The sequence below is a fragment of the Trachypithecus francoisi genome, unplaced genomic scaffold, assembly GCF_009764315.1.
Source record: "Trachypithecus francoisi isolate TF-2019V2 unplaced genomic scaffold, Tfra_2.0 Lachesis_group3, whole genome shotgun sequence".
Lineage (NCBI taxonomy): Eukaryota > Metazoa > Chordata > Mammalia > Primates > Cercopithecidae > Trachypithecus > Trachypithecus francoisi.
Genome location: NW_022681468.1, coordinates 728626 through 743171, shown reverse-complemented (window position 1 = coordinate 743171; position 14546 = coordinate 728626). Strand labels below are relative to the sequence as shown.

Genomic DNA, 14546 nt, shown 5'->3' with positions numbered 1-14546 from the left:
AGCCTTTCTATTGGCTGCAATCAGAATCCCAAAGACTGTTCTAGTCCAGGAATCTCCCTGAGGTTTCTGTCCTGAGCATGATTGGAAGAGACTCACCAGGCACCCGTGAGCTTCCTCAGGTCTCTGATCCTGGTGACAATGGTTGAGAACTTTTCATCTCCGTAAGCATCATTGTGCATTTGGTGCATGAGAGGTTATGTCCTCATATTAAAATGATCTTTTGAAAATATGTAGAGATGACATTAGGAAGCACAGAATCCTAAAATTAGAGAAGTTCATTAGAGAAACTGTCGGAAGAAGATGAAGTCCCACATCCTGACAGGAAATCAGCCTCCATTGCACCTGCCTCTGGGGCTGACTCTGATCAGCGGCTCCTGAGTGCCCCCTGCAGCTGATTTCCCGCCGCGCCCCTGCAGGGAGGTTTGTGTCTGCGCTCACACTGACTTCCCCTCACTGTGTCTGTTGCACAGTAATACACGGCCGTGTCCTCCACTCTCAGGCTGCTCATTTGCAGATACAGCGTGTTCTTGGCATTGTTTCTGGAGATGGTGAATCTGCCCTTCAAGGAGTCTGCATAGTATGTGCTACCACCACTACTAATAGCTGAGACCCACTCCAGACCCTTCCCTGGAGCCTGGCGGATCCAGATCAAGTCAGAGTTACCGAAGGTGAATCCGGAGGCTGCACAGGAGAGTCTCAGGGACCCCCCAGGCTGTACCAAGCCTCCCCCAGACTCCACCAGCTGCACTTCACACTGGACACCTGCAAACACAGAGACACCAAGGTCAGAAACTGCCACACAAATCCACTGTTTCTCTCACTCATGTCCCCTCACAGTCAATCTATCTAGCTCTCCATGAATCACCTTTTAAAATAGCAACAAGGAAAACCCAGCTCAGCCCAAACTCCATGGTTGGTGGTCTGTGTTCAGTGCTGATCACCAAGTGGAAACACCTAGAAATCTCAGGCTGGGGCTCCTCTCCCAGAGCTGCAGGGTGAGGGCTGCGCTGGTTTTCATCAGCAGAGGGAGGACGGTATTTGCATGTCTCCTACTATATGGCAAGCTCTGAGGTGGGACGCCTGAGGAGAGGACGGGCCCAGATAGGATGACTGTGCCTTGCAGGAGTTTGCTCTCAATGATGGTATTTGGAAAATATGCTATCTTGTTATAAAATTAAGCTGTGATAAACACTTTGGAAAGATCACCTTATTTTCTTTTTACATAATTGTGTAAATTATGTTTTGTTGGAGCCAGTGGTTTCTCTATGTACAGATGCTCGGTGTATGTCTAAGAGCTTCTGTCTGGGGTGAGTAAGCTCCAGCATCTTGGCCTGTGCTCCTCATCACTGGCCCCAATTACTCCCTGAAGCAGCTCCAGGACAGAGGTGGACGTGCCTAGTGTGGTTTGTGGAACCCATTTCCTGTATTGAGAACGTGTGTGACTTTGCTGCATTCTAGCATTCACCTAAAAATATGGTGAGAACTATGGTTCAGGCAGATACATTCCTAAGTATTTCTCAAATTTAATATACTTTTTTTCTGTCTTTCTGTCACTCCTTCCTTGTCTAAGTTTCCATTTGTTGCTTGTAATGAATTTTATAAGTTTTAGTTACAGATAATAAACTTTCACATATTTAAAATGTACAATTAATAAATATGATGTAATCATCATCCTTATCAAGGTGGACAAGAGAATTCCCAACATTTCCTTTTGTTCTTCTATATTCTTCCTCCTTTTCCTTTTCTTTATTCTACCATTTCCCTGGCAACTACGAATCTTTATATTGCCGCAGATTCATTTGATTTTATTAGAATTTATAAAAATGAACTAACATAGTATACATTCTTATTTGTTTGGCTTATTTTAGTTAGCATAAATAATTAGATATTTTACCTCGCAGTTGTATATATCAGACATTTACTTATTATAAATTCTGGATAGTGTTCTAGCAAACAAAATTTATCATAATTTGTTTTTTATTAAGCAGCTGAATAATATTTGAATTTTTTATTATTCTGGGTCTTAAAAATCTGTTATTAAACTTAGAAATACACTTACAAAATGAATACATTTTTCATATTTTTAAAAAATGCATCAACAATAACAGGTAAACATGGAAAATGGAATTTTGCAGATTTTCTTTAAAACTTCCGATAATTACAGTTTCAAAACAAACAATAAAGCTGAAGTTTAGGAAGAAGCAAGTTCTTGTAGAGAGGAACAAAGTCAGGGTATGAAATTACCTAAGGCAGAGTCTGGAATATTAAATATAGGCTATTCCAATAAAAAATAAATATATATATTGGATTGCTTAAAATAGAATGTGTTGTTTTGTGGTGTGAAATTTTAAAGGACCACATACTGAAAAGCTAAACTATCCTCTTGAAATCCTTTCCCCAAGAAAGGGGACAGTCACAAAAATCTTCCTTTCTCAAAGTGTCTGTCTGGAAGAAAAGAAGAGCCCACACTGCTAAAATGTATTCAGGCCCAGTTCCCTTATTTCCACACAGAACTAAGAATTTACTCTTGAAAGGAAAACCACTGAAACCAGAATCCTAGGGACACTGGTTCAACCCCTCAGGAATTGAGATGAGAACAGACATCCCCACCAAAGATCTATTGAGAAGCAGCTCCCCTGTCATTCTTATGGAATCAGAGCCTTAGTCTGCAGGGCAGGGCAGCAGATCTGCAAGGTGATGACACCGATGGAGAACGCTGGAACTGCGGGAGGGAACACCCGGGGAAAACAGGAGGACTCTATCCCTAGGGGAAGGGGCAAGAACACACAGACCAGCATCTCATCTGGAAGAGGGTCAGAAACTGTCAGAAGGTCACACCCAGACCCAGGGTCACAACGCCTTCCTAGGAATGTGGACTAAGAAATATGGACCTAGGAATATGGACTCTTTAGTCTAATGCTTTTGACCGATTGAGAAATTGTCAGTTAAATAAAACACTGGAGTGCACCCGAGGGAGCTGAAAGAGATTCTCTGGAGGATGAAACAAGGTGAAGAGACAAAGTCAAGCAGAAAAGTCAGAGAAGGTGTCATTGGAGGATCTGTAGTCTCTGGTGGACATAGAAGGACAGACTTCAATTAGTTTTTGAAATCTTTATCTCAGTCTTTAGTAAATTCTATGATAAATTGTCAGCCTCTTCAGTGGAGTCTTATTATCCCCATCAGGGATGAGTGTCCACCTGGGCACCTGGTACAGTTCTAGTCATGGAGGCGGGGGAGACAGTCTGCTGAGTTGTTCCTTTTCCTTCAGGAAAAGAGAATTGCAGAACTGTCTCTGCCCCTTTTCCAGCCAATGTATAATATACGTGTGTGACCCTTGGGACTGTTGTCACCGTGTTACTGCATGATGGGAGTCACTGGGAGGGGGCGGTGGTGAAGGTGACTTTCTGGATGCATCAGTGTGGAAAATTGAGAAAAGAAACTTCCTGGGCACATGAGCTGTCAAATTATTCAATCCTGGACCTGCTCACATCCAGGCTTCTTGTTTCTTTAGGTTGTGATTTTCCTCATTGTTTAGTCAGCCTAAATTGTCCTTCTTCACTTTCTGCTGAAGTAGTCGCACATAATAATCCAGAGGCATTGAGATAAATAAGGAACTAATTAGATAATTAGAACAAGCCCCAAGTGATGTCAGTTACTGTGTGGTTAATAATGTGGTAGGCAGGAGACCTGGCTGGATTCTAAGAGTGTGTTCACATCTATTTTATCTAGATTAGCAAAATATTTTGTATATCCATTAGGTACTATTCTCATTGAGACCCTTTATTTAACATTAATTCTTGATGAGTAACCCCTAAATAATACATGTGGTGGTTATTAAGTAATAATTTATATTACCAGTACAAACTTTCATTTGGGATATATTCCTCCACCTGATGTAAAATCAGCCCATAAGGCAGAAGTTATTACACTTACTAGAGCTTGTCAATTAACCAAAGACCAGGATTAAATACAGATGCTCTACAGTAGTGCAGAATTGTAAACCATGCTGCAGGCAGAGCGTATTTTATTTGCTCTACTTAAATTTTCTGGAAACCCCATCAAAATGAACAACAAGAAAACACACCCTTAAATAAATTCCTACATTCTAGAGACCTGACATGTGAATTTGAAACCAAATGCAAACTAAGAGAATAACAAAGCACTAGTATGGAAGCTAGAACAATATTCTGGTGCATCATTACATAAAACACGCAGTCTTAACCTGGTTTGTAATATTATCTAAACATAGAAGGCATTGCCATTGTTCATATCGTACAGAATCAACCCCACTCACAATATTCTGGATATGTTGAAAAATGGCATCTTTAAATTAAAAATACAAAAACTTCTAATAAAATATGAACTCTCTCTCTCTATTTTTTAAGATGGAGTCTCATTCTGTTGCCCAGGCTGGAGTGCAGTGGCGGGATCTCTGATGACTGCAAGCTCAGCCTCCCGGGTTCACACCATTCTCCTGCCTCAGCCTCCCAAGTAGCTGGGACTACAGGCACCCGCCGTCACATCCATCTATTGTTTTTGTATTTTTAGTAGAGATGGGGTTTCACCGTATTAGCCAGGATGGTCTCAATCTCCTGACCTCGTGATCCACCCGCCTAGGCCTTCCAGTGCTGCGATTACAGGCGTGAGCCACCACGCCCGGCTAAAATATGAAAACTCTCTTGGCCAAGAGTTATCCCACTAGTACTATGGCACTCTTGTCCCTCCCTCAGGACACATCAGTTACTACTCTATGACTCTGAAGCTGCAGGATTCATACATTGAAAAATTTGACCCTCATTGCTCACCTCCGTCCTGTTGCATGCATGTGTTACACAATATTGAACGTAAGTTTTGTATTATTCTCACTTCAACCACCAAAAGTTTAAAGTGGCCTTTTTATGTCATCTTTTAACAGTGTTTTGTGATCTTCAGCCATGGAATTATGTATACCAGAGGAAACATTAGGAAAAAAATCTGCTGTTGAAACATATTGCAATAAATCTTATCAGGCACTAGTGACCAAAATTCCGCAGAAAAAATTCAGGGAGTCAATTCTTGTGTTGATATTTTGCACCTAAAGAATCAGTTCAGACCAGACGTGGTGGCTCATGCCTATAATTCCACTGCTTTGAGAAGCAAAACCAGGGGAATCCATGAGACTAGGAGTTCAAGACCAGCCTGGGCAACACAGGGACCCATTTCTTTTTCTTTTTCTTTTTTTCTGAGACAGAGTCTCGCTCTGTTGGAGACCCCATTTTTATGAAAGAATTTTTTAAATCAGCTGGTTGTGGTGGTGCACCCCTCTTGTCATACCTACTCAGGAAGCTGAGACAGAAGGATAGTGTGAGCCAGGAGTTCAAGGATACAGTGAGCTATGGTTGTGCCTCTGCACTCCAACCTGTGCAACAGAGTGACAACCTATTTCTAATTATAATAACAATAACTAAGAATATTTCACAATTGTAAGACTACTCAATTAGAAGATATTAGAGTGAGTATCCTCAGGAATCCTCTGGGCTTCTGATGTTTTGGAGCAGACAGCTCACCTAAGACATTCAGAATAAGCAGATGATTTTAGAGAGTCAAAAGTCTCCACACAAGACATTGGGACAGGACCCTTGTCTAATCCCCTGCACCGTGTCTTTCACCTCGTTCTCCTCGTTTTTCCTTTTCATTATTATTTGCTTATTCTTTTAAACAGTCTTCTCATTTTTTGTAGACCTGGTCAACCCAAACTCATGATTTTTATAGTTGCTGCATAGAATAAATTATCAGACTATTGTTTTGAGCCTGACTGTTGATAAGTTAAGGCTCATTCCTCCATCATCTCTTTTCTTTCTCACAAGAGATGAATCATCTAGTTAGGAATCACGGGAACTCCCTCATTTTATGCCATTTGGAGGTTCAAGTTCCACAAACTCCTTTCTGTGAGTGAGAACCCTCACTTTGCCTCCACTACCAAGCCACTGTAGGAACCGTGAGCCAGTCTCCCTTCTTGCTGTATTTAGTCATTTTGGACATTCCTGAGATACGAGCACTAATCTTGGCAGACACATCAAGAGGTAATTAACCTTCCCATATTTACGTGGGGGAAAGGGTGGCACCCCAGATGTGAAATCCACACTACATTTGAGTTGAGATCTCTTGGCCTTTGCATTCTTTCAACTAGAACTGATGCTGTGAGCTTGGTGCCACGATTCCTAACCACAGGACACACCCGTTCCCTCAATGAACTCCAGGACAGAGCTGGACATGCCCGGTGTAGTTGATTAACCCCCTTTATGTTATGAAATCATGACATTATTTTGTTGTATTCTAGTTTTTCCCTAAAAATATAGGTAGTTGTAGGGTTTATTCACGTGTATATTCCAGATTCTTTGATTTCTCATATATATTTAATTAAATCTTTAATTCACTGTTGAGAAATTTAAATTTTCTTTAGTTTGTTGAGTGAAGTCCTTAATGCCTTTGTTCTGTGATTTTCTTTTTTACATTTCTCACTTATTTTATTCATCTCTGTCTAACTCATTTTCTACTAAATTATATGTGTTTAAATTTGTAATATTTTAATGAGGTAAAATTAGCAAATAATAGCCATCCCATAACATGTACAATTTGAATATAGTGACATAACCATTACCTTTCTCAACACAGAAAAAAATCAGCTACCCTCAAAATTTCCTCTTGTTTCCTATAACTCCTGCTTCCTCCACCTTCCCTTCTCACACCATGTCCAGAGTCAACTACTGCTTTTCTTTATGTAACATTAGTTTTCGTTTTATAGAGTTTATAAAAGTGGAATAATACGTATGGACTTATATTTGTTTGTCTTATGTTACTCATCATATGTACTTGTGAACTCACCCTCGCTGTTGAGCGTATCCAGCAGTACCTGACTGTAACAGTGGGTGTTTTTCCAGTGAATGAATTTACCACAATTTGTTTACTGATTCAGCTTCTGATTGATATTTGGATTGCTTTCAGTATCTGGGTATTATTTTAAAAGCTGCTACTCATCTTAGAGAAGTACACAGCTGAGAAACACAACGTTCTTATTCTTACAGCAATATGAACAGCAGCTAAACTGGAAAAGGTGAAGTTTAATCAATTGTCTTCAATACATCAGGTAGTTGAAGTTATAGAATTCTCTGTGTGTGTGTATGTGTGTGTGTGTGTGTGAGAGAGAGAGAGAGAGTTTGTGAGTGAGAGAGAAGGAGGGAAAAAGGGAGAAAGAAGTAAAAGAGATCCTACATAATTGACCATAATTTATGAGGAGCTCAAATAATTACGGGGACTCAGGGATAAGGTCCACATAACATGGAGAGGACGACTCGATGCACCTACATATGGTTATATATTTCTATAAATGCCATTTTCTAATAATACAAAGAATCACTACATGAGAACAAACATAGTGGAGGGTGTCCAGTGGTGAAATGTGATGGCGATGCCAGACCCCCTCTCCAGCACCTTTTCCCCCGATTGCATCTGCCTTGATGTGTGTCCTGAGCGCCCCCTGGTGTCCTGAGCGTCTCCTGCTGTTCCCGAGCTTCCCTGCAGGGAGGTTTGTCTGGGCTCACCATGTCTTCCCCTCACTGTGTCTTTTGTGTAAAAAATCCATGGTTGTGTACACATTGCTCAGGGAGCTCACGTTGCTCAGGGAGCTCAGCTGTAGGAAAAACTGTTTTTTGGATGTGGATCTGGAGATGGTGACTGGACTCTTGAGGAGTGGGTTGGATTGTGCACTCCCTCATGACCTGGGCACCTGATTCACTCCAGTCCCGTCCCTGGGGGCTGATGATGCAGCTCTAGCAGGAAGCACTGGTTATGATGGAGAATGCAGACATGGCACAGGTGAGGGAGAGGGTCTGTGAGGGCTTCAGCAGGCCAGGAGTGCACTGGGAATCATAGTTGTCGGCATGCATAGGTTCTGAACAACATGCTGAAATTCACAAATAAGCACCTTTTGATGAAAATGAAGAACTCCCTGTGTGGATGAGAAGGAGGAGCTCCCTGTTTTGCAATTTGTGGATCCCCGAGTGCAAATAGCAGATTCTGAAGTTAGAGTTAGACAAGTATATGGTCACATTTTTTCTTCAAACTTTCAACTAAATAAGACAAACTGCTGACAGAAGAATGGGCATTGGGTTGTTAGCTCTATCTATGATAATGGCGATTTTTCAGAATCAGATTGACCTGTGATAGCCTAAAGTGTGTCGTAATCCCGAATCCACAATTAGACCTGAGCAGCAATCACAGGCAGTGGAGGTCTTCCTACATGAGGAAACATCTGACTCTGCACAGCTGCACATGCGGGTCTCTGCAGGCCCTTAGTTGTACAGGAACAGCTCCTCCCTCAGACTCAGAGTGAGGACAGGTTGCTCTTTACCTGGGGGAGGTGAAGGTGAGTGTGTGGAAAGAAGCAAACTCACTCTAATCAATATCTCTGTACTTGGACAGAAACCAAAGTTTACAAGAAATTATGAACTTGGTGTAAAGTAGGAAATTACAATTGTTTGCAGGCTGCACTCTTGCTTCTTCATGTCATCTAAGAGAACCAAGGAAAATCATGTTTTCTTATGTACATATGCATAAATGGTATTTCCATCCTGATAACGCACCTCCTATACCTCCAACATCAGGGAGCACCTGGACTAGGAACCCAGTACAGCTCTCTGACATCTATCATCCAGTTTTTGACAAAGAGACACATCCTGGAACTCCTCCCAAACAATGACTGTGCACAGTGAAGATGCGAAGGTGTGGCTGTTGCTGGGCACATGGGGGATTCCTGATGGGAAACTATGCTCCAGGAGGAACCAATGGCCTTGATGGAATTAGCTTTGACCACAGGGTTGTTAGGAAGATCCATCAGAATCCTACCCTTCTCCAGCACTGGCTGTGAGATTGGCATAGTGGGCTGACAGTGCCTACAGTCACAACCGACCTTCTGCGCACTTTTCTCCTCTTGCCTCTCCCCCAGACTCCATCACCTGCACCTCACACTAGACACCTACAAACTAGGGACATTTTGGTCAGAAACTGCCACATATAATCACTGTTTTTTTCACTCACATCCACTCACACTCAATATCGCTAGTTCTCCATGTTTTGCCTTTTAAAATAGCAACAAGAAAACCCAGCTCAGCCCTAACTCTATGGTGAGCCACGTGTGTTCAGAGCTGATCATCAAATTGAAACTCCAGGTAATGCTGGACTGGGGCTCTTCTCCCAGAGCTGCAGGGTCAGGGCTCTACTGGTTTTCATCAGGAGAGCGAGGGCCCTATTTTCACTTCCCCTCGTCTGTAGCAAACGCTGAGGTGGGACGCCTGAGGAGAGAGTAGAGGCCAGGGCAGATGTGAGACTCCTGGGGGAGTTTACTGTTGATGGCAGCATTTGGAAAATATAATTTCTTGTTATGTGATTTTCTCATTAAAATGACTAGCAATTATTATTTTATTTTTCTTTCACATATTTGAAACAATAGAAATATAACTACATTTATGAAACATTGAGACATATAAGAGGAGAAATAGAAAACAATAAAAAACTGAGGAGACTTCAACACCTCACCCTCAATAATGTATAGAACATCCAGAGAAACATTCTTAGGAAGCCTGTGGACTCAAGCACTGTTGAACAAACTGACCTAATAGACATCTACAGAACATTCCAACCAACAGCAGTGTAACATGCATGCTTCCCAAGCACACTATAAATATTCTTCATGATGGGTTATATGTTAGATAAAAAATGACTCTCAGCACTTAAAAAAGTAATGCCAATGATTCTCCAACTTTTTAAAAAATTTGTGAGGTGCCTGCCTTCTAAACTCTTTCTAAGAGTCTCCAATCACTGTATTACCAGTAATAGACAAAGGCAAAAGAAGAAAATCAAACTTCTGACAAATGTTCTTAGTATCTATAAATAAACTACTCCCAAATCATAGTCAACTAAGTTCTATTAGACTTTAAAAGGATTCTGCACCATGACAACCTCAAAGTTATTCTTGAGATGCACTGATGATTCAACATCTTCAAATCAATAAATTTGATGCGTTAAATTAAGAGAATAAAGGAAAAGAATCAACTTCTCACCACAGAAAATAACATATAAAAATTCAAGATTTCATGATAAAGCCTCTAAAAAGTAGATATACAAGAATATAACCTGTACATAATAAAATTATTCATATTTAAAGCCATATTTTTTATCATACGGAAGAGTGAAAGGTTAAAATATTTTGCTATAGTATCTGTAAAAAGGCAAAAAATAAACTTGGTGACATTTTACTTCCAGATTTCAGAAGCAATAACAAAAATAGAATAATAAAAACAGGATGGCATTGGCATAAATATGTAGAAAGAGCTCAGAAATAAACTGATACATCAATGGCAAACTGATTTTCAGCATGAGAACCGACAGTATACAATGGATAAACCAAGTCTCTCCCTAAGAGTGTGTTAGAAAAGCTGGATCTACACATGCAAAGAATTAAGAATTTTAGGTTAGAATATACACAAAAATCACTCTGAAGGGCTAAACATTTAAACATATGGTCTGTAATTGTAAAACTTCCCCCACCCAGAAAATAATATTAACAATGATTTCCTGTATTTCACATTAAAGACACATAAAACAAAAGCAGAATTAAACAAGTGGAACTATATCAAAAGAAAAAGATTCTGCAAAGCATCCAAAAAATTCCAACCTACAGAATGGGAAAATACAATTGTAAGTCATGCATCTGAAAAAGGGTTGATATCCAAAATACACATGCAACATCTGCAACTCATTAGCAAAATCATATTTGCCTGATTGGATACTGATCAGTTTTTTCACTTAAAAAATTTAAGAACATAGATCTCATGTTAAAGATTCTTCCCTCTGGGTAATGGTAAGTTCCATGGTACACTTGGTTAGGGTAGACTTTGTATTTATTCACTCCAACACTGTGAATTTACTTAAGACAAGTAAAATGGGTGGGCCTGATTCCCTCAGAGCAGAACTGGAGAAAATGAAATTCCTTAGTGATTCAGCAGCTTAGCCTGTCTCTGGGACCTCCAATCTACACTTATTGATGGATGATCTTATGGACATTTTATATTCCCAGACATCTCCCAAAACTGTCATCCTCTATATCTCACAGAAAAGTGTCATGCCCTTCTGTAGCTTGTCAATCCTGAAAAACAAACAGGAGACTCTAAAATATAATAATAGTTATTCTAGGATGTGCACTGCAATTGAAATGTGTATGGGTGCATTCAGGTTGGTGTAGGAAGAAAAAGAATAAACGAAAAATGAGGAGGGTTACATCAGATGTTAAAGACAATTTTCCTGGGCTACAGGATCAATAACAGGGGGGATATCCGTGTAAAGCTGAACAGGCAGTTGCTGGGCAGATACACTGGGAGAAGTAATTCTTTTAATGTTGTGGTGGCCTTTGTGCAAGGTTACAATTGCGCAGAGTCTCTTTTGGATAGTTCTTGTTATCAGGAACATGTGTTTTAGAACCCTCCTTCATGGCCTTCCCCAGCTTCATTCATTAGGGTTTTAACACAAGTGGCTCCATCTTGATTCTAATGAATTTCACCAGCTCTTTCTAACACTACTCCTGAAGCAGATGACTCTGACAGTGTGCACGGAACAGGGTTAATTCCACATCCACATCTCATTTTGACCAAATAAGTTTATCCCCTTCATTATTAACAGCCAGTTGCATTCCCAGATGAGTCTATACACAACACAGTGGAGGGTCCTGAGAAAATGGGGAGAGAAGGAAGTCCCATCAGCTTCTCCCACATGGCTGCAGGAGCCACAGCCTGAGCCCCAACTGAGCTCCAAAAAAATGCCTTGAGCCCTGGAATGTAGACCGTGGAGACCATTCTGTTTCTTTTTCAGGAAGCAGGAAAAGCAAATAAAAAAGGGAGAACAAACACTCCAAAGAAAGAACACGAAGGAGCACCAGGTCAGTGCTGATACTGATTGGATTTAGTGTCAGGAGAAGGGTCAGACGTGAAATCTGTGAGGTTCTACATGACACTGTCCCTGGCCCAGCCTCTCTCTTGGCTGTGATCAAAATTCATAGACTTCTAGTCAAGGGATCTCCTTGAGGTTTCTGTCTGGGTCTGATTGGAAAAGACTCACCAGGCACCTCTGAGTTTCCTCAGGAGTCTGATCCTTGGTGACCATGGTTGAGCATCTTTCATCTCTGTAAGCATCAATCTGCATTTCTTGCATGTGAGAATAGGTCTTCATATTTAAAAGATATTTTTAAAAACAAGTAGAGATGACATTAGTAAGCACAGCATTGTAAACTTAGAGAGGTTAACTAGAGAAACTGTGAGAAGATGAAGTCCCACATCCTGACAGGAAGTCAGCCTCCATCTGCACTTGCCTCTGGGGTTGTCTCTGATCAGTGGGTCCTGAGCGCCCCCTGCAGCTGATTTCCCTGAGTGTTTCTGCAGGGAGGTTTGTGTCTGGGCTCACACTGACTTCCCTTCACTGTGTCTCTCGCACAGTAATAGACAGCTGTGTCCTCAGCTCTCAGGCTGTTCATTTGCAGATACAATGTGTTCTTGGTGTTCTCTCTGGAGATGGTGAATCTGCCCTTCACGGAGTCTGCATAGTATGTGCTACCACCACCAGTATTAATAGCTGAGATCCACTCCAGCCCCTTCCCTGGAGCCTGGCGGACCCAGTACAACCAGTAGTTACTGAAGGTGAATCCAGAGGTTGCACAGGAGAGTCTCAGGGACTCGCCAGGCTGGACCAAGCCTCCCCCAGACTCCACCAGCTGCACCTCACACTGGACACCTGCAAACAAAAAGAAACCCTGGTCAGAAACTGCCACACATATCCAGTTTATCTCACTCTGATTCACTCACACTCAACTTTTTCTATTTCTCTATGTATTACCTTTTAAAACAGCAACAAGAAAAACCCAGCTCAGCCATGGCTCCATGGTGCGTCCTCTGTGTTCCGTCCTGATCACCAAATGAAAACACCTGAAAATCTCAGGTCTGGGCCTCCTCCCCAGAGCTGCAGGGTCAGGGCTGGGCTGGTTTTCATCAGCAGAGGGAGGGCTCTATTTGCATGTCTCCCACTATATAGCAAGCTCTGGGGTGAGAAGCCTGAGGAGACAGTGGGGCTCAGAGCATGTGAGAGTGTCCTGGGGGAGATTTTTGATATTGATAGCATTTTGGAAATTGTGGTTACTTATTGAAAGTTTATTCTGTGATAAAATATTAAAACCTATAAAACTTACAATTCTGTAATTTGTATTTTAAAACAGTGGTATTGAGGTACAATCGATTTACATAAACTGTGTATATTTAAAGTTAACACCAACCATCTTTTATTTTTATATATGTAGAGGAAACCTGGTATTTCCATGTTACAGATGAAAAATTCCCAGCAAAAGCACAGAGGGGTTGTACAATGTCCCCAGAGCTCACATTTGGTCAGAGTGAGCCTGAGTATCTGGGCCTGTGCTTCTCACCACTGGACCTGACTGCTCCCTGAACCAAGCCCAGCACACAGAGGTCGCAGCTAGTGAGATTTGCAGAACCTCTTCTCTGTAATGAGAACACGGTGTGATGTGTATGCACTGTTGTGATTGCCTAACAATTGTAAAGAAAAGCACATTTCCTACCGTTTTATTTTCTTGGGTGTTACACATTTTCTCGTGTTAGCATCTATCTTTCCATCAATGTTTATTGAACAAATTATACACTTATTTGCAATAGTCTTATTGAGGCATTATTGCTGTGTAATAAATATTGCTTAATTAATGTGTGCATTTTAATAAGCTCTGAAGCCAAGTATGGTCTTCCATACCAGTAGTCCCAGCTATGTACGGCAGCAGGAGGAGGATTGGTGGAGACCCAGGGTCTGAGGCTGCAGAGAGCTATGATCTCACCACTGAGCTCCAGCCTGGATGACAAAGCACCACCATGTCTCCAAAGGAAAAAAATGCCATTTTACATGTGCTCACCTGTGCATACAAAATAACAAGATAACAGTAAAGATAACAATGCATCACACTTAAAAGTTTCCCTGGGTTCCTCCAATTCCTGTCTCCCAGTCATTTTTCTCTCACCGTACTGAGTCAATCCCTCAGGTTTGTTACTTCAGATCTATTTTTCAAGATTTGGCTAAAGTGAAATCTTACAGTTTCTATTTCATTTGTGTGGCTTCTCGTTCAGCATAATTACTTGTGAGTCAGTAATTTGGTTGTGTGTGAAGAATGTGTTCATTGTAATGAGGAACAGAATTCCAGTTAATGAGTGTGCCCCTGCTATTGATAAAGCTCCTTCACATTTTTGTTATTTCCAGTTTCTGAGTGTTACAAATAAAGCTTCTACTCAGCCTGGAGATGCCGGCATCCCAGAAAACACTGTATTATTTTTACAACAACTAACCTTACTGAGCTGGAAATTAGCACATTTTCTTTAAAACATCAGATTATTGATGTTATAGGACAAACAAGGGACCTTACATCTTGTGAATCTCAGTGACCTGCAACAACAAACAGGAAGAGAATA

General features: G+C 41.1%; 1 pseudogene and 1 gene segment (V, D, J or C); both read right to left on the bottom strand.

Moving 5' to 3' along the window:
* Window positions 1–349: 349 nt before the first annotated feature.
* On the bottom strand, window positions 350–13064 carry LOC117069749. The segment is given in 3 exon segments: window positions 350–762; window positions 866–914; window positions 12968–13064. Coding segments are annotated over 2 exon segments (444 nt in total).
* Window positions 12313–13057, bottom strand: LOC117069736 (annotated as a pseudogene). Its single transcript, XR_004431643.1, has 2 exons — window positions 12919–13057; window positions 12313–12816 (listed from the first exon to the last, which is right to left on the bottom strand). The product of XR_004431643.1 is annotated as an immunoglobulin heavy variable 3-23-like (transcript).
* Window positions 13065–14546: the final 1482 nt, after the last annotated feature.